Source organism: Colletotrichum lupini, chromosome 2, assembly GCF_023278565.1.
Source record: "Colletotrichum lupini chromosome 2, complete sequence".
NCBI classification, from domain to species: domain Eukaryota; kingdom Fungi; phylum Ascomycota; class Sordariomycetes; order Glomerellales; family Glomerellaceae; genus Colletotrichum; species Colletotrichum lupini.
This window is the reverse complement of record NC_064675.1, coordinates 3832457-3858249: the sequence shown is the minus strand read 5'-3', so window position 1 is coordinate 3858249 and position 25793 is coordinate 3832457. Positions and strand designations below refer to the sequence as shown.

Genomic DNA, 25793 nt, shown 5'->3' with positions numbered 1-25793 from the left:
ATCAGTACGTCAAGCGAAACGGCTCGAGAATCGTGGAGACCTCAGATGGACAGAGAGGCACGGACACCACTAGTCGCCTAGGCACCCACGAAGTCACAAGATATCAGAGTAAGGCAAGGGTAGAGATTGGGGACAAAGCATAGTCAATCCTCTAAATCGATGGTATCTAGTATACAACTGGCTTCGCCTTGACTCAATAGTCCTGCCCGTGTTTGCGTGAAGAAGCATAGAGAAATGAATTCGCCCTGCATTACAAAGCGTACGTGTCCGAAAGTGCATCCTCGTGGGCGACAGTAATGTTCCTGATGCTCTTTAGTAGTCTCCGCTCGTCTCAGGCCAGAACGAGCAACCTACCAAAGCCCACAAAACATACCGAGTATGTTGCTGCTTTTGCTTTTGCGATCTCCACCCAAAGTTGGGTTATGGAAGGGGGTCTTGCAGGTAAAGTGTGGATACACTGGCATCAGGGTAATGCCGGGTCGTCGATGGATTTTTTTCTCTTTCAGTTCTCTTTCCCCCTTTCTTTTTTTGTGTCTATTTCGCTTTCTCTCTCTGAGTGTGTTATCCAGTGTTGGTACGGTATGAGACAGTCCGTGTCGTAAGACGTCAAACTCGAAGATGTGATTTGGCCTATTGGTCAGTGGATCAGAGGCAAAAGATGCTACCAATGCTGACAGAGGTTGCAGGAAGACATGACTCTTTATTAGGGTCGATGGCGTGGGACGCTTTTGGTCCAAAGTCCATACTCAACCGGCAGCCGTGACAGAAGCTTGCTGGCGCTTGGCGGGTGGTTCTTGGTTTTCCTATACAACGTGTTAGCCATGCGCTTACCAAAGCTTCGCTAGTCTTGTGATGAGCTCTCAAGCGTAGCCGTGAACTAAACCAGTGCAGTACCTCTGAAGCACTCCTCTTCTTGATCTGAGCCGCGCCGTTCGCGTTCGGGATGACACGCTTCTTCTGAGGCTTCTGAGGCTTCGTTTCGTTGGCTTCAAAGACGTCGTCGGGAAGGTTGAAGCTGTCCTGAACTTAGCAAATGCCACCAAAGGAAATATGCCCGTATCGCCTACCTCCGCACGTGCTGAACATTCAACGAGTTGAGAACCGCGTCGTATTTTTCCCACTGTGTACATAAGGTCTTGAAATTCTCGACTTGATAGGATAGATCAAGTGATTTCGCGCCTAAACAGTTAGCTGCCATGCCACTTTGACCCAGACTGGAAGGTGAAGCCCGATTTTTGAACTCGTTTTGGTTAGCGGCAGCAGACTTACCTTCGCTCAGGGTCAGCCCGATGTAGTGCGTGGTGGTAAAGACGTCGGTATAAGGGTTATGCTTCGGGATCTGATTGGGAGCTTTGGAATTCTCGTCTTCCGACTTGACTCCTTCCGTCTTCACACCTGGCTGTGTCTCATTTTCTTCAGTCTTGAGCCCATGTACGTTGTCAGTGGGTTCCGTCTTGAGCCCTGGGATGCCGCTCATGTCGGGCTTCGTTTCAATCGGCTCAACCTTTTCGACCTTCGTCTCTTGCTCAAAGTCCTCTTGTTTGACGTCGCTATCCTTTGCTAGGAACGAGAAACTGCCAGCTTGAACCTGGGAAACTTCTGCGTCGTTCGCACACCTGTGCCGACGCTCGTAACCTTTGTTGAATGCATGGGCCAAAGCTATCGATTGGTGCTGTTCCAAGCCTTGAACCAAAACACGGACCTTGGATTCCACATAGCCTGACCAGATCTTGTGTGCTTCTTTGTCTGTGCTAGCAGTGATGACAGAGATATAATACTTGTACCCCTTGGTGAAGAAAGTATGCTTGACAAACAGATCGCTCCAGGGGCTTTTGCCTAACATGATGTTGTCGGTAATGTCGCATCCTCTGCTGAGCTCTTGCTGGATGACAGTCATGGCTGACCGGGTAATGTTGTACGTGGCGCACATGGAAGGGTAGGCCGGGGTAATTACAGGCATCAGATGGAATTGATCGCCCTTGTATAGCTATACTTTGATTAGCACATATGAAGCTAGGGCCAGGGGAGTAGGGAAAGCAAACCTTAGGATTCCAAACGCGGACCTGCAAAGGGCCGCCTTCAACGTGCTTCAGAAGGACGGGCTGTGGCCATGGCCAGCGGCGCATGATGTGGAAGAATTTGTTGACGATGACGGAGCTCGCGGCTTTGGGGTATAGTTGGCAGACGCGAGCAACCAGCATGGCCCAGGCCACGCCACCAGGAAATCCCATGATGTTTGCGTAGATGGCCCGACGCTGCGCCCAAAGCTTGATGGCACGCAAGGCCAACTTGAAGGTGCTTTCCTCGGGAACCAAGCTGAGAATCTCATCTGTAACCCGTGTGCCATTGAGCGACCGAAGCTCAGCCTCATCTAGACCTCGAAGAAGGCCGGAGTCTTGGACAGTAAAGTCCTTGTTCAATTGCTTTAGCATCGCAATGCGAGAAAAGATCAGGTCGATACTGATGCCATCGAACTCGAATTTGATGATTGGCACGAAGGCGTCGGCTACCACTGCCATATCGGTGATTGAGCCAGGAGGCGCCATTTCCTTCAGCAGGTTAGGGAAGATTTCGAAGTAGTCAGCTCGTGTTACGTATTTCGGAGCGACAACGAGAGTGTCGATATCGGAGCCAGGGCCGAAGACGCCCAAGCGAAAACTGCCATAGGTGAAGATCTTTCCTCTAGCGTCTCTAATGAGAGCTTCGTTGCCTGCCTCCCTTTTCCGTGCCACTCGTTTCACGAATTCGTCGCATATCCGCTCGAGGTGCGCAATGACTTCGTATCTATGGACAACCGCGAAGATCGTTAGCAAGAACAGATCGGGAATGACCGGGGGCTTGGTACGAAGACTTGCCTCTTTTGGGTATCCGCAGCGCTCTCAAAAGTATTTTGCTTCCTCAACTCTTCCATGAGCATTTCCTTCGCTTGATTTTCCGCCTCGGTGGGAAGAGCAGTAGAGATGGGCGGCGTCACGCCCAACGGTCTTTCCTCGCTAGCCATGGCTGATTGTTGCTTCTGGAAGAAATAGATGCGATAAGTAAATAGAGAAGGACAGGCTTAGCTGGAGAAGCGACGGTTGGGCGACCCTGGTGATGGAAGGAGGATAGCGAAAGAAGTAATAGAGAAAGGAAAAGGCTGTCAAGGAAGAAGCTTCCACTGCGAGAACAACCAAGCCGAAGTAGGTATCGCTGTGATAACTTAGCCCAAACTAGATGGTCACCAAGTGCCTTGCAGCTGGAGACCTAGTACCGTTCACCTCTAGGACGCGAGGCACAAAGGTCTGAGTGAGGCAAGGTACGGATGGGTAAGGTGGACAGTCAAGGTCCCGTTGTTGAAGTGGCAGGCTAGGAAAGCAGGCGCGTTTGCACAGTGGAGAATAGACCTAAGGTAGGCTGCTCTTTATTAGCCAATGAAAGGCGGCAGAACCGACCCACCCACTCTGGATGCTGGACAGTGGGCCACTGAGCGCCCAGCCCAGTGTGCCGGTCAATGTTGTCAACGACTCAAAGGCCCTGGGCAGACCTCCATCACCATAGCGGCATGAGTACACGCAGGCTGTACAGTTCACAACTTCAAAGAATCCCATCAACTAAGGTACCCAGAGTGGCTAGTATTTTCTACTCTCCATACGAACGCCCGATAGGGTATGTACGCCCGATAGCTGCCATGATTTCGGGTGAAACGCCATGCCCAGATGCCACCGTTAGTTCGCTACTATGGTGACTCTAAACAAGCAACCATGCCAAACCGCCCAGGATCCCAATACCACCGACCATCTCCAGCGTCTTCCAACCCTGCCACCTAAAGTCGGCATTAAGCTGAAGCAAGCCCAAAGGATCCTGATGTCTTACAAGCCCCCAATCTAGGCCAGACCCTGTACTGTGTCTCCTCTTACGGAGAGACTGCCGACATTCTCCCCGTCCTCTTGTTCTCGTCAACGCCATATCTTCGCCGCCTGATGCTGAGCGGCCATCTCTCCAAGTTTCCCTCGACAACATAGCCGCCTGCTCCCATGCCCTGAGCTCTTGCATCCGTTTTTCGTTGGCCAGGCTGCGTTGTAAATCTGCCGCCCAGTTCGTGAGCTGCACTCGGCAGAGTCGTTCATTACAAGCAGCATAGTTTGGAGCGCGACTCATGGCAAGAGGAGTCAGTGATCCGGCCCTAGGACGCATCAACCACATATCCGTCGAGCCTTCTGACTTTGAGGTGAAGCCGGAGACGTTACTAGGCCCAGGGTGACGAGTGCGCCAACCCAGAAGCTTTGCTGCGGCAGCATGGCGAAGCCAAGTTGCGCCATTCACGCAGAATATGTTTTCCACTAACTGCGAGAGGTCGGAGGGCACAAAAGGTTGCACATACTCGGAGCTCATGAGCAGACTGGCGTCCATGACCTCTGAATCCGATCCTAACTCGCTAGAAGCAGCATATATATGTTGTTCTCCTACGCCATCCGTCAAGGGATCGAAAGAAAACAGCCCGAGGCCAGCCTCAGCAAGTTGTTGGGCAATGTGCTTCTTAGCCGCTGCTGTCTGCTCCAATGTCAAAGTGTCGGCATGCGCAATGAGTGGAATAATATTGGTCAGTGCCTCCAGTTGACGGAGATAATGTATATCAGTCGCAGACAGACCTAAGATGTTTTGAGTGTTTGTGCTTTCATTTCGTGATAGCGTAGTTTCTTACCTGAACTGGGAATCATGTAGAGCACCGCATCAACAAGCAAGCCGCCGCTTCCACTGATTGTTTTTAGAACATCGGGGTCTTCTAGACCGTCGAGACGGCTCTTTTGAAGGTATGATTCAACGTATTGTGAGACTTGGCCCATAGTATCCGTTGGCTATGATCTTGTTAGTCGATTCGAGGCTCGTAAGGGTGAATTGCTTGCAGAACATACGCGACATGTTTCCTGATATCCAGGCGTATCAACCAGACAGATGTTTCTGTCTAGAATTGTGTCCTCTAGTTGAATCGGACCAGGCGTAGGGGATGAAAAGGCCGAATCCTTCCACCAGGAGGGGTACGGTTTGGTGCTGGCTAAAGTCTCTGTGATTTGGAAAGTGCCCTGAGATATCGGAGGACTATTCGGCATCGTATTTGCTGGCAGGAAACCTTTGGACGCCATTGCCACTGGCACGGTAGGGTCGACGTGTACGATGTGCGAGCAAGATTGTGTTATAGTTCGGATCAAAGCGGTCTTTCCTACGCCTGAGCAGACACGTTTCATCAGCGGATGCTTTATTCTTGGAGCACAAGATCACGCAATACCTGATTTACCAGCTACGAGTAGCTTCAGCCTACCAAGGCCCTTTCCAGCTTCCGTGAAGGGTCTCCGACTAGGGACGTTGATGGTGGGCATAATGAACTGCTGAGCAACCTCGCCACTGTATATACTTTGGGGGCGACCAGCGTCCGAGGTTCCGAAGGCACTCATGACAAAGCTTTCCTGGTATTCCGAAAGCGATCCAGCTAGCGAGTTGGGCCGCGATGACGAACTGCTGATAGCAGAGCATGGTCCTGATACGCCATAGAGTATGGGAGTCATAGGTTGAGACAGAGACGGCGGAGGAGGTGTCGGTATCCCCGCCGACGAGGGATTGCTGGTACAATTTGGCCGATGAGATACGGCATCATGGGGTTGCAAAGATGATGTATAACGCGAAGTGGGTGGTGGAGCTGTGCCAGATTCACGTCTCTGCGTTGATCCGTCGCTGGGGGTCGCGGAGGTAGCTTGTTTCCGCTGTTCGCGCGCCCGAGGAGCAGAAAAAGGATGCGATGGCAAGGAGGCTTCCATGGTAGCTTCGCCAGCGAGGATAAAGGACATGTGTGAGGCGGTACTCTGCGAAGCCGAAGCGACGTTTTCGTTGGCCCCATCACCTGAGGAGAGATTCCCCAGGAACGAGTCGCATCCAGCTAAGGGTCGCATATCGACGCGACAGTATCATCAGATCGTTATTAATTGGAGCGTATATGTGGTTCACGTAAATTTTGGAAAGAGCTTCGTAGTAGGGCACATAAGCGCCACTTATGCACAGAGTAGCGTTGACGGAATGCCAGGCTGAGATAGTTAGTAAAGTAGGTGAGTAGGTATGGAAGGTAAGAGGTCGGTTGTGTCGTTGACCGACGAGACGAGAGGGGTCTGATGGCGATAAGGTCATCCCGCAAGGGTGGAGAGGCGATAAGAGGCCCAAGTGGAGCGAGTGACTACTTTTGTACTAGTGCGGGATGATAATGGAGACTGCCACGGGAAGCAGCTGGTCGGTCACCACTCACCAGTCCCTTGCCCATGCCGAACCTGAGGTGAGAGCCGTTTTTTTCCTACTTACCTTACCGTGCTACCTACCTTAGGTAGGTAGTAACATTAACGCGCGCCAACCCTATCATAGGATAGATACACGTTGACACGTCAAGAAAGAGATGCCATGGAGTTCCGCACTATGTACCATGATTAGGGGAAGTTTTTCCTTTGTTCGAGATCAGAAATCAAGTTGATTCCTCTTACGCTTGTCTCAACTATAGCTTGAAAACAATATATTGGACCGACATGAGGTAGCAAAAACTAGGAAGTAAGTGGTGGGGTCCCGGTCTCCTCTTCACGTCTCCGCAAGGTGCAAGGTCGACCGACAGGCTGAATGCGACCCAACACTAACCACGCCGCAACCGCACCACTTTCTGTCGTCACTCCTTTCAGCTCCGACAATCATTTGAACACACACTTAGTTATCCGCACTGCACTATTGCTTGATCATACCATTAGCTGTCGACCACAACGCAAGCCATCCATCCCAACCATCCCGCATACAGAGTTTTCAGGCAACTTTACTCGTCGTGCGAGCCCCTATCGTAGCACACGTCTTGGGCTGGCGCGCATCGCAACTCTCTGTTTTCTCCTCTTCCAGTCAGCCTCGTCGACGACTGCCTCTACGATCCCAAGCCGAGCCTAAGAATCTTGTTTGTTGATTCCGTCGACACGGTGAACTTCTCCGCACTACCCACAATCTCAACATCGTTGCCAGCTCCATTCAGCAGACATGGACGGCAAGAGACACCCAAGCTCGTTCCAGCAGCTTGAGAAGCTTGGCGAGGGCACCTATGCTACCGTATGCCCTTTCAGTTCCACACTTCATGCGCGTAGAGACTGACTGTTTATTTGTAGGTGTTCAAAGGTCGTAACCGGCAGACTGGAGAGCTTGTCGCTCTCAAAGAAATCCACTTGGACTCGGAAGAAGGCACCCCCTCGACGGCGATAAGAGAGATCTCGCTCATGAAGGAGCTGAAGCACGAGAACATTGTCGCCCTCCACGATGTGATCCACACCGAGAATAAGCTGATGTTGGTGTTTGAATACATGGATGGAGATCTTAAGAAATACATGGACACCCATGGCGATAGAGGCGCCCTCAAGCCTCACCAGATCAAGTCGTTCATGTATCAACTGCTGAGAGGCATCGACTTCTGCCACCAGAACAGAGTTTTACATCGAGACCTGAAGCCTCAGAATCTCCTAATTAACGGCAAGGGACAGCTGAAGCTTGGCGATTTCGGCCTTGCTCGTGCCTTCGGCATTCCCGTCAACACGTTCTCGAACGAGGTGGTCACGTTGTGGTATCGCGCACCAGATGTCCTTTTGGGCAGCAGAACGTACAACACCAGCATTGACATCTGGTCTGCGGGATGTATCATGGCGGAAATGTACACCGGCAGACCACTGTTCCCTGGCACAACAAACGAGGACCAGATTATTCGTATCTTCCGCATCATGGGAACCCCAACCGAACGAACCTGGACTGGCATTACGCAATTCCCCGAGTACAAACCCACTTTCCAGATGTACGCCACTCAAGACCTTCGTCAGATTCTTCCTCAGATCGATCCTACTGGCATCGAATTGCTCCAACGAATGCTGCAGCTACGCCCCGAACTTCGCATCAGTGCTCACGAAGCCCTCAAGCACCCCTGGTTCAACGATATCGTCATGCAACAGCATCAGCAGCAAGCTTTGCAAGCACAAGCTAGAGCCTACCCGGGACAAGGGTCTTACGAAAATTACTGATTCTCGGTCTTCGAACCGTGGCTAGGCGCCCGCATGCATTTGTGGTTTATGCTTTTACGGGACCGGGGGTCTGCTATGCATTATTTGCATCGGCAGCAATGAGTTGCAACTTCATAGTGGAGGGTATGGCATTGTTGGCAGGCTTTGCCAAAGGGGCATTACGGGCGTTACTGATAACTTCGCTTCTTTTGGCGTTGTGTGCGGGAGCGAGGGTGATTATGACAGTCGCGAGTATCGCTCGCAACTAAGTAGTAAACAATGCAATCCAAGAGTCCCGCTTATTGTATATTTACAAAGTGTAGAAGATTGTACATATGGCGTGCCTTCTATGAGCCGCCATCCAAGTCGAAGTGTCATTATTCTTTGTTAACCAGGCTGTCATCTACAGGACTCTTAAACTGCTTGTCCTCGGGTTCGCGCTCCCATGTCTCAGCAAGAGCGAATGCCGGGCTGTCACGAGGATATCCCGCACTTATCCTCAGCTCTTGCACCATGTCTCTGACAGTCTTGGCGACTTCTACACGCAGCTGGATCGCTTCAGGATGATCCTTCAGGGACTCTGGTACTTCGCCGACGCTCAATGGTTTGCCTCGGGCCTCCACTTCTTTCTGCACGATACGCTTCCACTTTAGACGCTGCTCACTGAAGGCCTCGCCCACTTCAAGAGCCTCGCCGTAAAAGACGCGAATCTTGGCACCGATGCGTGGGAGAAATCGCAGCCACTTCCTATCCTCCGGCATGATGTCTGAGAATCCGTCGATGAACATGGGAACGAGCTGGGGGGCCGGGTCGGATTCGAGGATCAACCGGGAAACACCCCACTTGAAATAACGGAGGGTTCGTTCAGGATTTTGATGCGTACAGCCTTCGGGGAACACGTGAACCCACGCGCCGTGCTTGCTTCTGTAGTAAGTGGGCGCGGAAAATACTTCGTTGTTTCCAGCTTCGAAGGCGGCTTTGAAGGGGAACAGTGCCCCGGGGCCGGATACTAAGCGGATGGCCTGGGTCATGGTGGGCTGGAATAATCCGCCATAGGGGGAGTGCAGCAAGCGATATGTCGGCAAAACCTGACCGAGGGTAAAGAACGTTTTGAAAGCGCTGCGATTTTGTTAGTGGAGGCCCCTCAATGTCCAGTTGGAACATGGGTGGTCTTTACCGGTTCTTGAAGCAGATGTCATGAGCACCCAGACCCCATCTCGCACTCAGGGGGTACATATTGTACTTGAGCGGCAGCACACCCCATATTAGGGGGTCGTCTAAACTATCGATTCAAGACGCGTCAGATCGGCACGAGAGACGGGTCTTTACTTTTGAAAAAACTAAATGAAAAAACTCACACGCTGATGTGGTTTGAGACTGCAATCCATAGTTGTCAGTTATAAGCTCATCATCTTTGAGAGAATACGACAAGGATAAAGTACCAGTGATGAGACCACGTTCAGGAGTCTCGGCTCGACGCTTGTCCAGAACTTCTAAAAATCGAGCTTGGTTCTCGGTCTGGACATCATGAAAGGTGTATAAGAAGGCTCGAGAGATGGCACCAGTAAGGCCCATTATAGCCGAAGACGCCATGCGCCATGGTAGGCTTGGCTCACTTGGCCTCTCCTCCAAGGCCGTCATGTTTCTTTTCTACAAGTGTGGCGCGCGGGAAGACAGTCTTCGACCTCGCCGGCCCGAACTGGTGAAATGAGTGAAAGGGAGGAAAGTGACTGGGTGACAGTAGGTGACACGGTGATTGGAGCGAATCAACCGCGTCATAAATCCACCTCTTCGGGCCAATGACGAACACGTGATTAGGAAAGGTAATTGACAAAAAATTCACACGCTGTGTATGAACAGTAAGAAGAAGATTGTATCAGCCATTGGCACTCCGAGTTTGGCTGCCGATTGGAATCCAAGATGAGAATCGAGAAAAAAGCTGTCTTTGCCTTACATTAGAGTGGGTCGCTATAGAGCATTCATCTCGCTAAGAGGGTAGACGCGCTCGATAAGTACATAAGTATATTTCAGTACCGCGAATACGGCTCACGACGCCTGGGCCATGTTCCCTGTCACTCTGACATGTCTTTCTGCTTTGCCTGGACAATGGTATCCTGGCCCGTCTCAACTTCCTTACCCACTCGTCTATCTCGTTACCTTACTTTAATACGAGGTAACTGCTTGACTTCTTCACAATCCACCACCTCATCCTTCAACTAAACCAGATCGAGAATCCAACGTTATCATTTAACAGAGCGTTCATACCACGGTTCCTATTTTGCTCAACTTTAGTAGATTTGTCTGTCTCGCCAAGTTCCTTGTCATAATCAACACCATGGCACACAGTAAGCCCTCAACCTTCAAGTACATCCCCTCATATGCATCTGTTCGTGGATCTGACTACCTATAGGCAAAAGAAACACGTCGCGTAGCGTCTTCACCTCTTACGAGCGTGATATGGCCAAGGCTGCCTGGGCATCCACCTCAGCCCGTTTGTCTCGCGATTCTTTTCTCCCCTTTGGCTCTTGCTACCTCTGCCTTGAGATGGCTAGGGACCCAGTCTCATGTAGTCACGGCGACATTTTCTGTCGAGAGTGCGCTGTGGCCAATCTGCTCGCGCAGAAGAAGGAAATCAAGCGCGAAGAAAAACTTCGGGAGAAGAATGAGCAGGCGACCTTGGAGGCGCAGGCACAACAAGATGCTGAAGCCCAAGAACGTGCCGTCAAAGATTTTGAGAGTATCCAAGCAGGGCTGAAACCGTCGGCTGCGGCAACGGCATCTTCATCATCCAGTCTATCGACCAAAATCGAGGGAGCCGACCCCAACACTACCAAAGACATTCAGGTCACCAAGAGGAAGTTTGTGCTGGACCAGGATGAGTTGGACAGAATTGCCAAGGAGGATCGCACGAAGGCCAAAAAGTTGATTAAAGCTGAGAAAGTATGCTACTATCTACCCTTAGACCCCGATTACCCAGCTATGCCATGCTAACTCTTTCTAGGCATCCAAGGAGAGTATACCGTTCTTCTGGACACCAGGGCAAACACCAGATGCCAATGCAGCTCGTATGGCGGAAGGTTTGGCAGCCGCTCCCAAAAAGATTAAGCTGGCGCCCATTTGCCCGGCTTCGGTAGACGAGTCTCGGCATTCCTTCTCACTCAAGAGTCTCACTTCGCTCGAATTCAAAGAAGAGCTCGACACCAAGACCAATTCCAGCCGGCGCATTTGCCCGTCCTGTGTCAAGACACTCGGCAATGCCTCGCGACCTCTTATGGCCGAAAAGTGCGGTCACGTCATTTGCCGCAATTGCGCTGTGAAGTTTATGACACCGCAAGAAAATGCATGCTATGTGTGCGATGCTAGGCTTCCTGCGGCCCGCCCAGATAGCAAGCACAAGGAACCTAAACAGGAATTTGCCGGGCTGATAGAACTCAGGTCCGAGGGCACTGGGTTCTCTGCTCGGGGAGCAAGCAAAGTTGAGAAAAGCGGCGTCGCTTTCCAATGCTAATGCAGTCGTGCTCATGACCTGCATAGCACGGTTCATGTGAATTGGCAAAGGCACCGTCCAAAAGCTGTTCATCGGCATGACTGTCTTGTATGCTCTGGAAGGCTCTCTCAGAAACAGTCACGCAGCGCCGAACCGTCTTAGCCTCGAAACCACGGGAAAATGAACAGATGTCATTTCATCAAAGTCTGAGGAAAATTCGTCTCAGGTGCTGGAACTTGATATCGCGCGACTGTCTCCGTGACAAGGACACCAATAGAAGACCAAGGCGGATTACGAAGGTGTGAATGACGCCTTTGGATACCATTGTCAGGCCATGGCTGAAGAAGCTCTTGAGCACCTCGCCCTGAAGCCCGGCGTACAAGGCCGTTATTCCGTCAGTTCTGGCAATGGACAAGACAATGGCGAGCACGCTATCATCGAGCGCCTCCTTCGTTTTGGCCAGCGCACCTGGACTAGAAGGCTCCTTGCTGAGGTCCTCAGCACGAGGTCTTTCTTGGGAATCGGTGCTCCTCCGCGGCGAAGCAGTACCGCGCATCTGCAGTCTGGCCTTTGCGGTCTGTATGGGGTAACTGATGATGGTCGCAATAGACTTGCTCGCAGCAGCGAGGAGGAATGTAGTGTGCGTGTTGTGCAAGGCTTCGTCCGAGTCCGGGAGTAGAGTCTTTCCCAGCTTTTTGTTGAGGAAGAATGTGATGCTAGGGTTGATGGTCAACAGCAATGATGCGGAATAACCGGCCCAAAGACCAGCCACGCCGTTTTCTGCGCGAATTAACGAGAGAATTTCCCACACCGATGCGTCGCCGCCCTCCTCGTTGCTTTCGATCATTGCTGATGTCTGTTTTCTCGCAACCACGTTCGCAATTGGCGTCGTGCAGGCTCTTGCACAGGCGCCTGCCAATGCGCCAACGGCCAACTCGTCCAGGACCGACAGTCGTTTCCCACGCGAGTGCCGGCGCGTGCCTCGAAAGTACTCATAAAACAGAAAGAAGAGGAACGAGTCCGCGATGGACTTGAAAACGTCCTGGGCGAGACCCGTGTATAGGGCTGATATGCCGCCTTCTTTCGCCGTGATGGCTCTCATGGCTTGCACCACGCCTTTGTACTGGTCCTTTTCGGAGATCGCATCTTCGCTTCGCAGCTGCCGCTGGACTTTGAGGCGTGTGGTGACAAGGTCAAGGGGATACACTGCAGCTGTCGAGAAGGCAGTTCCAAGGGCGCCTGCGAGGGCGTGGCCCAAGGCATCGAGGACGCCTGCGGGCGCCATGGTCTTGTGGGAGTGCTATACGACTTGAAAGGACAAATCAATTGGATTCAACTATGAGAATAAGAGGTTTTGTAGGAGTAACTAGAGAAGCGTCGATGTAAGAGATACTGTAGGTTGGCGCGCTGCAGTAGATCCTTGTTGTTCTCCTCAGCGTGTGTAGCCGATATGCAAGTTAGGACGTATTAAATGTAAGTGGTAAGGGGGCGAGATCAACGAGCATGAAGATCGAAGACGACGGCATTTCCTTCTGTCAACCTATGGGGCAGATGTGTGGTACCGAGGTCAGCTCGGCGCCGATAGTGCTTGCGGTCACGGCGAAAATCCGGGGTAAACTAGCCTGACTATAACGACGTCATCATCGCGTGAAAGTGTTATAGCGGCGCTAATCCGCAGACGGCGCAGACGGGGGTAGCTCTGGATGCGCAAACCAACAGACCCACCGGCCATCTCATTTGTATAATCCCAGCTCTATAGGTAAAGTATGAAATACCATGTGCCTCACAATCGACGGTTCGCGACTTTGGGTTCGGATGGCATTTTTACGCCATGGTACACGGGGGGTTTAACTTGATTACTGTTACCCATGCTTTCATGACCTAGAACTAGGAGATCTAGTTTCTTGGACTTGTCATCCTTTGCGTCTTACATCCGAAACGCATCGTTCATATAGAGATAAATATATACACACATGCGCTGCTACTTTTCCACAAGTAGCAGCGAGAGATCCCTAGTGCACAACCCACCAAACGCCGCTGCTGAAAGAGAACCTAATGGGCAATTTGAGAAACACGGATGAGGGGAAAGAGAGAAGCAACTTCTTTCCAGCTGCGACCACATGGTATACCGCCTAAAATCATAACGCCGCCCGTCCTTTTAGTTAAAAATGCAGGAGACCACCCTCTCCCACGAAGAAAATCCAATGGCGTCTCCGCCTGGCAAGAGTATCAGAAAGTCACAACAGGTGGGCCTCTTTCCTGCAGCCACGCCTGCACTACACTATCCTCTGCTTGTTACAGACGGCCGTCGTTGAGGATGGCTTTGCATGCTGAAGCTGGAAGACCTGCGGGCGCCTCCAAAGTTCACGTCGTCAAGCTCGCCAGGCGCGTCCTCCGTGTCGTTGAGTCCTGGATGACCTTGGGGAAGCCTCTGCGCCCCAAAACCGTTGACTTTAAATATGTTTGTTCTTCCACCGTTCGTCGCCATTTGTAGCTGCTCGTGAAGTCGAGCTAGCTGGTACTGCCTCTTAATTGGAATGAGGACTGGCTGCGGCACCACAGGTTGCGGATTCCAGTGCGCCAGCGCACTCATGACAGCAGCCGTCTCTTCATCCGAGTCAACCGGCCCGGCGTTGGCTTCATCTTCGTCCTCTAGTGGGGCATTGGCGTCGAGAGCAGCCTCTATAATGATATGTTGTCAGTGGCATTGTCTTTAAAACGTGTTCAGGGAGCCACGTACTCTGCTGTTTGGCCTGGTTCTTCTTCTGGTACGCCGCCAGAAGCATGTCGTAGGGAAGAGATCTGCCCGCAACGGCACGTTTTGCGCCCATGCTATGGCTCTTGCACGTAAGAGATCTGGCGCAAGGCTGCCCGTTGGGCAACAGAACACCACACTGGCGTTCGACATCCACGGGACCTGTACATAGTCAGAAACCAGGTGAGAATCCCAATGAGACAACGGTTCATACCTTTTGGCTTGGGGGCCTTCGGCTTCGGTTCTTCCTTCTTCTTTTTCTGCTTAGGCCCTTTCTCCGCGTCTCCGTCTGCTTTGCGCTTCTTGCCCTTGCCGGTATCACCGTCGGTTTTCTTACCTCCCGTCTTCTTTGCAGTTTTGTTGCCGGTAGCCTTTTTGCCGTCGCCGCCGTCTTCATCGCCGTCGCTGTCATCATCGCCTTTGCCATCGGGATCTTCGTCTGCCTTCCTGGCTTCCTCTTCACGTGCAGCTTCCTTGGCGCGCTCGCGGGCCTCTCTCGCCTCCTTTTTCCTCTGGGCCTTCTCCTTCTTCAGCTTGAGACACGCGGCGATGTGGGCCTTGGCGGCTGTTTTAAGGATGCTCTTCTTGCAATGCTTGCATTGTTGTAGGTCGGGCGTGTCCTCCAGCGGCCGGCCAGTCGCAAAGGCTTCGCGCGCGATATCATCGAGGGGATTAACGACGGGTCCGGGAGAAGCGACAGATATCGATGCGGAATCATCCTTCTTTGATTTCTTGTCTTCTGGTGCTCACATCGGTCAGTCTCCAAGCCTCGTATCCGTTACGCGATTCAGTCGACTCACCTTCCACAATGCTTCCTTCCCTCCAATTTCCAGGCTTATTGTACTTGGGAGCGGGTTTCTTGAGCTTAATAGGGCCGTCGGGCTTATTCTTGGGGTCCTTCTTCGATGCGACCTTGATCGTCTGCTCGTCGTCTGTATGCGCAAGTTGTGGTTAGTGTACCGTCAGAGCTGGGCAAGAGTACGAGGATGCGGGCGCATTACTCTTCTTGGAGTCGGAAACGGCGGCCATCGTGTTTGTAGGCTGTTTCGCCTGATGAGGTGGTTCGATGTAGTGATGACGGCGGAGTGCGATACGATCGCGATGGAGGGGTCTCTATGGGTCGTGGTGTGTGGCGACGGGCCACTTTGGCGACGGAGACGCGGGATATCAATGTCCGGCGATGAAACTCTGCCCGTGAGCGTCACTTCATGGCAGAAGACTTCAAAAAAATTTCGAACGTCTCATCGGATAGCAGGCGATATGATGGTTGATGAAATAATTGCGATGCGTCGCGCCCTGGGCCTTATCGTAGCCGTTGAATGTCGTCGTCGGGTCGCCTTTGGTTGGGTGAGGTAGGAGGACGGGGGCTGTCCCAGTGGAGGTCACGCGTGGGAGCCTGGGGCCTCCACATGCAAGAGCTCGTAGGCCATCTCCCCAACATACCGTGCTAACAGACTGTGAGTATCGTAATCCGCACTGCTCAAATATCAGATTCCGGAACAGCGTTCGTCACTTTTAGACGCGCAAATCCTTCTCTGGTCCTCTTAGTTACTATTTGATGAATGTATCGTAGAGGATGCCACTGACAGAATGGATTGGAGATATCTTCAAACGCCTCGGGCCCATAAGGTAGCATTGCAAATTAGTGGCTATGCCGCAACCATCCCACCAGGAACCGTTGCAACTCATCTTGACGCATGGTCTGCCCTCACGAACTTGCTTCGGATATACCTCACGCCAGAACTTCCTTAAACTTGCCGTACCATTTTTCATGCCGGGAGGAATGAAGCCCTACTCCAAAACCGATGGTATCACCCAGCCATAGCTGGCCGCTGCTCCGGACCTTTGCTAAACTTTCAAGACCAAAAAAACATCCTGGTTTCCTCAACTCCGTTACGCCGTTTCCCTTTTCCGTCCCATGGCCCCGTCTACCAATCATCTGCCAATATCCCAGCTGCACCAGTTCTCAGCACCGTGTCTTCATGCGCTCGCATGGCTTCCATCATCGATCGTGCGTGCAACATTCCCATGTCGCCCCAAATTGTTTGGATGATTCCCAACGCCCATTCCCAGTAATCTTTGGGCACTCCAGGAGCGCAACCCGCCACTTTGAGGTGGAATAGCAATGCCGGTAGTCCTGCTGATCCAGCTCCTCCTCCGCCGGGACTTTCCACTGTTATCTGAGCCGGTCCGTCTAGGGCCGGGTGTCGCCAATGTGTTGGTGCACTAATAAGTATATCCCTCGCCAAATGTCGGATCACGTTCAGAAACTCGTCCCGCGCAGCCGCTGATACCAGCGACAAACTGGACACAGGATTCTTATTGGTCAGATCCAGCAAATTCTGGTTGACCAGAATCCGGCACCATCGGTAGTAATTCCAGATTCGAGCAGTCCAGACGTCGTGGTATTTGTGGTATTCGCACTGGAACACTGCCTGAGGAGGGAGATGGGTGGCGTGAATGGTGCGGTATATCCAATCTCCTTCCAGTCCATTCTCCCACGAGGCCAAATCTTGATCAAGATCCAGAAGCTGCTGAATAACGCTGGCCGTCTTTGGTTTTCCGTCGCTGATGACATGATTGTGAATAATTGACGAGGTTTCGACAAATCGAGCGATCAGAACCGCTAGGTCGGTCGACGGTCGGTCTATGGGCAGCTGGAGTTGCGAACCATAAGAAACCCAGTCGTAAAAGTCCGGTGGCATGGGCATGCCAGCAACGTGTAGAGGTATGAACTACAGAAAGCGTCAGTTCTACGAAACAATCCAGACCAGGAGGAGCGGTCTCTACCATTGAGTAGCACAGCTGCAATAAGGCCCTGAAGCCTGCAAAAGGTGCACTGGGCATAGGGCACCAGCTTCTCATCAGCGCAGCTCCGCCCATAACATGGGCATGGACGGTGCTTGTGGAATGATGGGTCCCTTTCACAACCTGTACGAGCAAGAAACCAGGTCAGCCAACACGAACAACAGCAACAATCAAAGACGCGTAACCATAGTTGCAGCAGAGAGTTGGGGGGCGAACCTCAAACATGGCGAGGGCCACCACGGCCCTCATTGTCACATCTATGCTCGGTGTATGGGGAGGCCGGATCAGCTTCCCGGTATGTCGTAGTGCTGAACCATACTTCTCTCGCGCAGTCGACATCATTTTGGCATTGCCAGTCAGGTTGTGCAGGCCAGCAAGGCCTACGGCGCACATGACGTCCTGTACTGCTGGATGCCATATCCAACCCTCTGTGTTCAAGTCTTGGCCGTTTTTGGGTTCATCAGGATGCCCTATCAAATACCTGTTGACGTAGAACTGCACGCCCTGTTCCTCGAGGGTAGATCCTATCTGGAGTGTCGGAGGGCTGGACTCGCGGTTGTGTTCTTCCTTGACAGCCGGGAGCGTTGGTGGTGATGAAGAGCCCGCAGAACGGTACGTTGACGAAGGCGAGGCGGAAAAGGATGCCGAGCTCGAGGCTGGCGAAGGTACGTTCGCGGCTCCTGATCTTGATGCAGACCTCTTGCTGTTCGGCGAGCCCTTCCGGCTGTAAGAGGGCGAAGAAGCAGGCGGTGACGGAGCTGTCGAGGCCGATGCGCGCTCAGCACCATTCTCAGCACCATCGGTAACTCCCCACTGAGCGTGTGCTTTTTTGATGACCTTGGTGCTTTCATCGCGGAACATGAGCGAAAGTTGGTCTCGATACCCGGGGCATTTCTTGCCCACGCGGATGCATTGTGAACATTCGGGTTTCACTTTATCGCACTATAAGGGGAATTTTGTCAACCACGATTCCATGTTGGTCAATTTTATCCAGCAACGAAGTTGAGGGGTGAATTGTCCAAACCAGGGCCTTCTTCAGAAGAGCCGCTCTTCGAGGGTTGAGGGGATCAGTACTACACACCTTAATGCGACGGGTTCGGCAGTTTTGACAGCCCTGAGAGGCTTTGCCGCAGTAGACCATTCTTGAGATGGATTCTTGGATAACCTAGACCTGGTAAAACCGCGGGATCAGATAACAGGTTGTGTTGTTGGCTTTAGTTGTTCGGCGAAAGAGATGCAAGCAGGGGATTTGGGCGCCGGAGTACTTGGTCCATCACGAGTCGTTCGAAACACAGCGTGATGCCATCCGAATCCCGCTTCCTCAACCCCGCGGGCAGAGAATCAGGACGGGCGAGATGCCGTAGGAGCTCGACAAGAACGGTCAGTGAACCGGCGTCTTCCAGATGTGCACGACAATCGAGAAATAAAAGGCTGCGAACTGCAGGTGGTAAACGAGGCGAGAGGAAAGGATGGATAGATGGGACTGCGACAAGTCTTCTAGGAAAGAAGGACGGCCGGTACGTCTAGTAGTAAGGGTCTGGGGGGAATTGCTAAGTGGAGGTTTTTTGGAGCTGTCCCAACCTTGTACTAAGTTCGCGCGGAGCACGAGCAGCAGAAGATGAAGGGGAGAACAGATAAGAGGGTCAACACTATCCGTAAGGTAGGTACTACTGAGCCTTTTGAGCCCTACGTATGCGGGATGAAAGGCGTTAGTTGAGTTCAGTGAGAGAGGGGAACGCAGGCGACGCAGGCTTGGAAGCTCCCGTCGCGGATCCAAATGACACTAGGGCCGGGGTGGGACAAAGCAGCTGAATCGTCAATGCTCATGAAGCCTGTAAGGCAGGGCGGATGCAAGGCTTGAGTCTGAGTTCTAGGCTTTTTAGACTGTCTTGTTTTCCGGCTCCGTGACTAGCCCTTCCAGATTGTGATTGACCAGGCTGATAGAGGGTAAGTGGGTTGGATTGATGGCCATAAACAGGAGGGGAATTGAGGCAAGGTACGAGAAGGGCAATGCGAGTGGACAAATGAGAGGAAGGCGAAGGTAGGATGAGATGTACGTTATCAGTGAGGAAGGGAAGTATTGTAAATGTTCGTACACTACTGTGTAGAGACGCGTATCCGTACTGGAACTGTACGGTACCTAGTGCTAGGCCAAGCAAAGCAAAGCAACGCAGACCCAAGTATCCGTACCTTTGGGATACCTAGCACAGGGCGAGTTATGCTGCTCCAACAGCAGACCCAACACTGGGGGGGGGGGGCCTGGGGGGACCGGTCCGCAGACGTCAGAGCTTTGCACTAGCACGCTTGCTGGGACTGTACGAGGCAAAGGCTGTGCGGCAAGACAACATGAAGCAAGGTGCCTAAGCAAAGTTAATTGATAATTAAACAATGGACGTACGAATAGGTACCTGTCGACTTGTCGATCGGTGGCCGGTGGGAGAGGCTGAGTGAGGAAGGGGGATTGAGACTGGACTCCCCTAGAGTGATGTTGGAGACTTGGAGACCGAACCTTCGCTACTTCGCACACTTCGCACACTTCGCACTTTCAGACGCAGCGTGGCAGCGTGGCAGCGTGGCAGCACCTAGTGTATCCGCCTGTACCAAGTAGCTCGGACTTGGTAGGTAGAAAGCTCCGGGAGAGTGCAGCGGGATCTGTCATCGAATCCCGCCCCAGTCTTTGCCCTTGTCGCCCGATCCCAAGGACTCCAAACCATTGTGACTGGTCAGTGAGCATTCGTGTTCGGTACTTTGGTAGGACCCCATGCTGCTTTGCTTAGCAACTGGGCCTCTAAAATGCCGTACAGGGAAAGTTCGCTTGAGCCACCGACCTGCTGTGTGATGTATTCATGAGGCACATAAGGAAGGTAGTGATATGCCATAACCCTAGTAAGGTACTTCCATAGAAGGGCTGTGTAAAGTTTCCGAAAGGTCGGTCACAGGCGGCTTGCAGTAAGGTGTTAGATTCTCTCACCGTCGTCTTACTGTAGAATAGGTATGGATAGCCATCAACTTTTGCTTCTGGGTCATGGGCCACCGTTGTGAGCAACAGAGCACTGCCCTTCACGTCGCCTCCTGCGCATAAGGTAGGATAAGCTTGGGCATTGTCCGTTTTGACGTCGATGACGTGGGACTCGGGCCATCGACCTGAATATCTGACGCAGGTGCCCGTAGCCCAAGGTATGCCACGTTAGATTCAGCTTGGAGGAGCCTAGATCTTGTGGTGATTTCTACTGGAAGAGTAGGCAGATTCTTTTGTGCTCAACATCTCCCACCTAGTATCCATACTGCAGACTCGATCAACATACGGACATTCTAGTCTTCAGCGTGCAACGGACAGCCATGCAGCCCAGACACCTGCAAGTGATGAGCTCAACACTCGGCATCAGCACCACCAAGCTTCTGGGGGTACGCAAGCACGCTCCATGCTTTTTCCTCTATCTGACTCTTTCCAAGAGGGCCAAGATATGTGACACTCACCCACTCTAGGCAGGTGAAAACGAAGACGCCGCTGGACATATCCGTACGGAGTAGGTACACTCCTGCATACAGCACAAGGTTCCGTGCCCCCTCGCTGGATCACCATGTAAAACGTGCGTGAGGTGCCAGCGGCAAGTTCCTAGCGTGGCCCCTCTGGTGCTTCCAATCAAGACGACGCAGATCTTGCTGCATTACAAGTGAAACCGTGACAGACGGCAGCCATTACCTTGCGTGCTTACCTGTATTCGAGTAGCGCTGGTGTAGGAAACGTTTCCCCGGTCAAGCCGCGTCTCGGGGGCCGTGACTTTGGGCTCTAGTCGGTGCCATGCGGCAATGGTCTCCTTCATCAAATAAGTGAGGTGCTGTACCATAACATCTGGATAAAGTTTTGAAGGTGATCGGTAGGCCCATCAACAAAGCACTACTTATAGAACGAGTGGCCGTGCTGACGATGGCTGCTATTTAGATTCTAGCACACTCAAATAGCCGTAAGTGACTACTCCATACCTATCTTCACATCTGAGACCAAGCATTTTAACCAGGTACAAGGTACGGCTACATACGGTGTGTGCCACCGCGAGGCAGTTTATTCCCAAGAATTACTGCCTGTGCTGCCCGGGCAGTTCTCTGTTTCCCGTCAGGAAGTGGGTTATCAAGATGAACGGCCCAATCTCGATCAATCATAAGGGTCCCTCTTGTGAACCCCGGCTCGCCCATCGGCATCCCTCCCCTACGGCGCGAAATAGCCCGCCGAGAAGGTCGAACCCGCTGTCCGCGCATCGGGGATGTGCTGCACCAGTATGCTGTCACGGCCAAAGGTTGGGTGGTGCTGCGTGCAACATGCAGGCCCGTACAGTAGGCATGTAACACAAACCAATCACCCGTATCTACGGATATCCCGTAATACCCTGTGTGCCTGTGTGCATGTGTCTGCATGTCTACAATTCCAAGTTCATCGCTGGTTACTACAGTGTGCATCTCAATAGAACGGAGTCCTGCTTGTTGGCTCTATATTCCAATATTCAAAATGGTGACGATGTACTGAACGGAACCTTGATAAGTTGCTCTCTTTAGAATTTCGTTTGGTATAGCTTAGAGCCTCAGGCTAGGAGAGTGGCAGGCTCTTTGCCATATTTGCCTCAAAGTGAAGACACCGCTCATCGTCAAGTACATTAGAGGTTGAAGGCTACTTGCAAGCCGATCTGGCGGTACCCGGCTGGTGGTTACGGATCACCGCTACTGGCGAACTCTTGACAGGGTTAGTTTGGAATCATCAACGGCCGTTATTCCAGACTCGGTACTGTCTAGGATGCTCATCTGCAGCCGTACATAGAGATGTATTATGTGGCAAAAGTGTGAAATTATTAATAATGAAGCTCAAATGCGGAGACCCGAGACCCCGATACGGCTCAGCTCTGAGTTGGGTAAAGTGTAGGACCGTTCCAGACTTTGGCATGCAGTGCAGAGAGACAATGGAACCAAAAGAAACCATACATACCTACTCCGTAAGCTCCGTCAACATCACTCATACAGCCTAGCTGTGTGTCACAGGCATGGTTTGCCTGCCGCGAGTCCTCCCCCCCCTTTACCCATCCGCATGGCCGGATTCTTGTTGTAATCCTACTTGGATTATAGGCCATAATAGTGCCATACAATGTGGCCAGGTTAGTTGCTTTGACCGGAGACTTTAGGTGTACGATAGCCGTCAGCTGGGCCCAGGATGGGTCATCTCACGGTTGATAAATTGGCTCCGGGGCGATGTTCGGGGCGACATTAGATGGACGAGAGGTCGGAATGGCATCAGTCAGTCGATCCAAAATGGTTGAGGTGGAGCGGAGTAACACTGTTGTTGTACTCCACGATCCTGGACGCATCCACTTTTCTCTAGGAGTCGTTGTTTGTTTATTGGGCTGTCTGGTTTTGTAATGGATGGGCCGTAAGACACTTTTCGGAGGCTCCTCCGTCTACCCGTCCAAACTTCCTAAGTCTCCCAAAGAGTGTACATCAACTTCGATTTCACTCGCCTCAAACCCCAGACATCGACCCTCTTGCCACGCTTACAGGTCACTTAACTAGAGTATGAAAAGAAGACAGCATCTGTCAAGGCATTCTATTCATCTTACCGAAAGTTTCTCCGGGCCAAGAGAACAACCCCGCCAAACGGGTGCATCACTCACCCAAAAGGGGCCAATGTCCCACCTTCCCCTGCAGCATGGGCCCTGGTCTCTCTCTGAAGCAGTTGTGTGGAACTTCGGTGTAACCCGCGATCCAGAGTAGACAATCTCCCCGACTCGGCTCCGGCGAGAAGCAGACGTGGCCCTGCATCTGCGTATACTGCGATGTTCTTGTCCCTATGAAAAATGGGTATAATATCCAAGGGTAGGGATGAAGTCGAAATGATCGACATTGAGTTAACCGTATATTCCCCCGCAGAGCGGTCTCTTGGTTGCTTGTATGAAGCCTAGCGAGCGGTATTACCTGGCATCTGATGGACAAGAAGAGGGTTTGCCCTCCATTCATCTGCTCTTTTCGCGCATGTCCTGTTTAGGCGGCAGTCCGCACGCTGATGCCCTTGATTTCTATCTCACTGTATCTAATTGCGACCAGGACCTGTAGATTTCATCTCTAATCACCTCGTGACCGAGGCTCCTCTGTAAGTTTTGTCAGCTGCAGTTTCAGGACGAGCTGTCAAACTGGGGGAACGAAAGCTTACTGGATGGAAGGTTTTCCCATAATACGTTGGGACATACCACATGGAATTCTGAATCATGACATCCTCCGCGGTAAATTCCAGCGATGGATAGTCGCGTTTAGCCCTTGCCATGTAACAAAGAGCCAGCAGGCCCCAATCTCCTGATCTTTCAGCCGGGCCCAGGCACGTCTCCGGGTCCGCGAGCGGTGACAACGGAGACAAGGTCTTGCTACTCGCACCATACTCGATGCCCACTGTTGTAGCATTCGGGGCCGGCGTCGGATCCGTTACATTTGGGTTGTTGTCTTTACCTCCGACGAGAAAGAACCAAGTCTCTGTCCTGTTGTACGCTGGTTCCATAACGCCTGGTTCGCAGAAACGATGGCCTTCGAACTTGGCGTCATAATCGACGAACAGAACCTTTGGAGTCGTAAACCTCGAATTGACGGCATCGATAGAACTCCTCAGTTTCTCGTTGACTGCCACGACCATGTCGTTCATCCTCTGGCGTACATCCCTCTTGAGCTTTGGTCCCTGCCACCAGACACCGAGGGTACAATTGTCGCACTCATCAGTTTCCACGCTGAAGAACCGAGCATAGCCGGTCACGGTAATGATGAACCACGGCCGCTTCTCCCACTGCACTGTGTCCAGTATCTCCATGATGACCATCTCTAGCCGCTGTGCAAAATCCGAACTCTCGATCTGATCGGTCACGAACTGCAGTGCTGTCTCGCAACTGCCAGAGTTGAAGCTGTAAAAGCGGAATATGCAAGCATTCATCACGGAGAAAAAGCCAAGGTCGTTGCCTCCGATTGAAAGCACCGCAAAGTCAGCATTGATCGACTTGTTGAACTTGTCAACCTGGCTGTGATCGCCACCTGATAGAACATTGCTGGTGGTCGACCCGGTACATGACAGGAACTGAAAGGTTGCTGTTCCTGGGGCTTGGCTTTCAGCCAGGTCGGTGAAGATCAAGACTGGGTATGCGTGGGATCCCAGCCTGCATTCGTCCTCGACGCCATCAACGCCGGTGCCGATACCGGCACTATAGGAGTCACCGAACGCAACAAAACCAGGCGGCTGTTGGGACTGTCGACGGTCGCTCCATAGCGAGTGCTTGAAGTAATCAGTTGAGCGCACTATGGAAAAGTCTCATTAGACCGTCTGTGAAGCTACGGCAACTGTAAGGGATTCGGGAGGCATGCCTTTGTCGGAAGACAGCAGTACATATTGGTCTCTGGGATGGTCTTCGAGAGATAAGACTTGTGGCACTGCGGATGTGAGTCTAGCTCCCGCCAGCCAGCATAACCCAAGAATGGTAGGTGTTGAGAGAAGCATGTTGGAGTTCGTGGCAAGACAGAAAGGTAGCTGATGCTAGATCACCGCACGCCAGGGCGGACTTTGATGTGTGAATACGACTCCATTCATTCGAGTTATTGCACGAGTTGCAGTTCGCAATGAGAGGCACAAACAGAACTTGTAGTCTAAAAGTTGCAGTAGATAACGGTAGATATCTTCGAGAGGGAGCACCAACGGATGACATGCCGGGCGGCGCAGCGTCAGCGTGACCAGTGATACGCTTACCTCAGCCACTTTAGCTTGTTGAGAGAAAGGGCGTTGGACCAGTTACTTGAACGAATGGCTGCACGAGGGACATTTCCGACCGATGGCAGGTCCTCCCATTTCAGACAGACAGAGGACGTTTCCCCCACCCACTCGGCGGCAGAGATCCAGCAGGTGACACCCTCGCTACTCGATCTCACTACCTTTCTTCCTTCTTTATTCTCTGGTGTTGTGATTCCGGAGGAGGCTCCGAAGTAGACGGGAATCGCGGCCCCTTCGGCCCGGATTAGTCCGTCGCATTTTGTTGAGGTCGGTTATGGCGGAATCTTAGCTACAGACTACCTTACCCATACGACGTTGGTGTAGCTTCACAAGGGATGATTCAAACATGAGGCCCCGCGCTTCTTTCTGGGACGCCATGGTGTGCGAACAAGGACCATTGGCCATTTTTTTTGGTCCATTTCTTCATCTCGACTTCTAGCTTATCGGCGTCCCGACTTGGCTTGCATGTGAAAGGAGGAGCTACGGCCTTTTAGTGTCCTGGCGAGACAGCTTTACCGTCGCATATTACAAGCAGTGACATGCGCATTTTCAGGAACATCTTGACGGCCAAGGCTTGAGAGTATGGGGCATTTTGCAGGATGGCGTGTCCGGGACCTCAAATTGGTGGGTAAGGTGGATTACCTTTGCTGCCAGTGCGTGCTATTCAAAGCTTACCTTCCCCTCCTCAACCGATGCTCTCATTATGCTGCAAGATCATTGTTAACTATTGTAGATGTCTCCAATTGATACTGAAATGTTCATCTGCGGGCGAGATTGCGCCAGAGGTTCAAAGGTCGAGACCTCTGGAGTGGTACATTGCAAGCGGGTATTCGTGGGCACCTTCCGAGATCAAAATAGCCCGGGGCAGTGACGTAATCGCACCTTTTGTTGCTTCCCGCCCGGCCTGTATTTCCCGTGACTGCACTTCCAACCGCGCTC

At 52.2% G+C, this 25793-nt stretch overlaps 9 protein-coding genes across 9 annotated transcripts; 2 read left to right on the top strand and 7 right to left on the bottom strand.

The window, feature by feature from the left end:
- Nucleotide 1: 1 nt before the first annotated feature.
- Nucleotides 2–3001, bottom strand: CLUP02_03485 (uncharacterized protein; the record flags this gene model as incomplete). Its single annotated transcript, XM_049282505.1, has 9 exons — nucleotides 2–77; nucleotides 255–310; nucleotides 374–457; nucleotides 579–670; nucleotides 752–803; nucleotides 895–1015; nucleotides 1068–1987; nucleotides 2043–2784; nucleotides 2832–3001. 9 exons carry the CDS (start codon nucleotides 2999–3001, stop codon nucleotides 2–4), a joined length of 2313 nt encoding a protein of 770 aa, XP_049139648.1.
- Nucleotides 3002–3259: 258 nt separating this feature from the next.
- On the bottom strand, nucleotides 3260–3669 carry CLUP02_03484 (uncharacterized protein; the record flags this gene model as incomplete). The annotated part of the gene is made up of 3 exons (XM_049282504.1): nucleotides 3260–3393; nucleotides 3440–3556; nucleotides 3636–3669. 3 exons carry the CDS (start codon nucleotides 3667–3669, stop codon nucleotides 3260–3262), a joined length of 285 nt encoding a protein of 94 aa, XP_049139647.1.
- A 57-nt stretch (nucleotides 3670–3726) lies between these two features.
- On the bottom strand, nucleotides 3727–5921 carry CLUP02_03483 (heat shock protein; the record flags this gene model as incomplete). Its single annotated transcript, XM_049282503.1, has 4 exons — nucleotides 3727–4628; nucleotides 4682–4835; nucleotides 4893–5203; nucleotides 5264–5921. The coding sequence occupies 4 exons, from the start codon at nucleotides 5919–5921 to the stop codon at nucleotides 3727–3729; spliced, it is 2025 nt and encodes a 674-aa protein (XP_049139646.1).
- Nucleotides 5922–6226: 305 nt separating this feature from the next.
- On the top strand, nucleotides 6227–8048 carry CLUP02_03482 (uncharacterized protein; the record flags this gene model as incomplete). Its single annotated transcript, XM_049282502.1, has 6 exons — nucleotides 6227–6295; nucleotides 6549–6603; nucleotides 6716–6823; nucleotides 6895–6968; nucleotides 7012–7095; nucleotides 7152–8048. 6 exons carry the CDS (start codon nucleotides 6227–6229, stop codon nucleotides 8046–8048), a joined length of 1287 nt encoding a protein of 428 aa, XP_049139645.1.
- A 356-nt stretch (nucleotides 8049–8404) lies between these two features.
- CLUP02_03481 (acyltransferase) lies at nucleotides 8405–9668 on the bottom strand (the record flags this gene model as incomplete). The annotated part of the gene is made up of 4 exons (XM_049282501.1): nucleotides 8405–9146; nucleotides 9205–9309; nucleotides 9386–9404; nucleotides 9470–9668. 4 exons carry the CDS (start codon nucleotides 9666–9668, stop codon nucleotides 8405–8407), a joined length of 1065 nt encoding a protein of 354 aa, XP_049139644.1.
- A 694-nt stretch (nucleotides 9669–10362) lies between these two features.
- CLUP02_03480 (RING finger domain-containing protein) lies at nucleotides 10363–11535 on the top strand (the record flags this gene model as incomplete). Its single annotated transcript, XM_049282500.1, has 3 exons — nucleotides 10363–10372; nucleotides 10438–10967; nucleotides 11029–11535. The coding sequence occupies 3 exons, from the start codon at nucleotides 10363–10365 to the stop codon at nucleotides 11533–11535; spliced, it is 1047 nt and encodes a 348-aa protein (XP_049139643.1).
- A 178-nt stretch (nucleotides 11536–11713) lies between these two features.
- Nucleotides 11714–12799, bottom strand: CLUP02_03479 (uncharacterized protein; the record flags this gene model as incomplete). The annotated part of the gene is made up of 1 exon (XM_049282499.1): nucleotides 11714–12799. One exon carries the CDS (start codon nucleotides 12797–12799, stop codon nucleotides 11714–11716), a length of 1086 nt encoding a protein of 361 aa, XP_049139642.1.
- Nucleotides 12800–13795: 996 nt separating this feature from the next.
- On the bottom strand, nucleotides 13796–18218 carry CLUP02_03478 (uncharacterized protein; the record flags this gene model as incomplete). The annotated part of the gene is made up of 8 exons (XM_049282498.1): nucleotides 13796–14196; nucleotides 14255–14431; nucleotides 14484–15008; nucleotides 15070–15201; nucleotides 15508–15636; nucleotides 16230–17004; nucleotides 17294–18019; nucleotides 18159–18218. 8 exons carry the CDS (start codon nucleotides 18216–18218, stop codon nucleotides 13796–13798), a joined length of 2925 nt encoding a protein of 974 aa, XP_049139641.1.
- Nucleotides 18219–23183: 4965 nt separating this feature from the next.
- Nucleotides 23184–24932, bottom strand: CLUP02_03477 (uncharacterized protein; the record flags this gene model as incomplete). The annotated part of the gene is made up of 2 exons (XM_049282497.1): nucleotides 23184–24388; nucleotides 24914–24932. 2 exons carry the CDS (start codon nucleotides 24930–24932, stop codon nucleotides 23184–23186), a joined length of 1224 nt encoding a protein of 407 aa, XP_049139640.1.
- Between the last annotated feature and the right edge of the window lie 861 nt (nucleotides 24933–25793).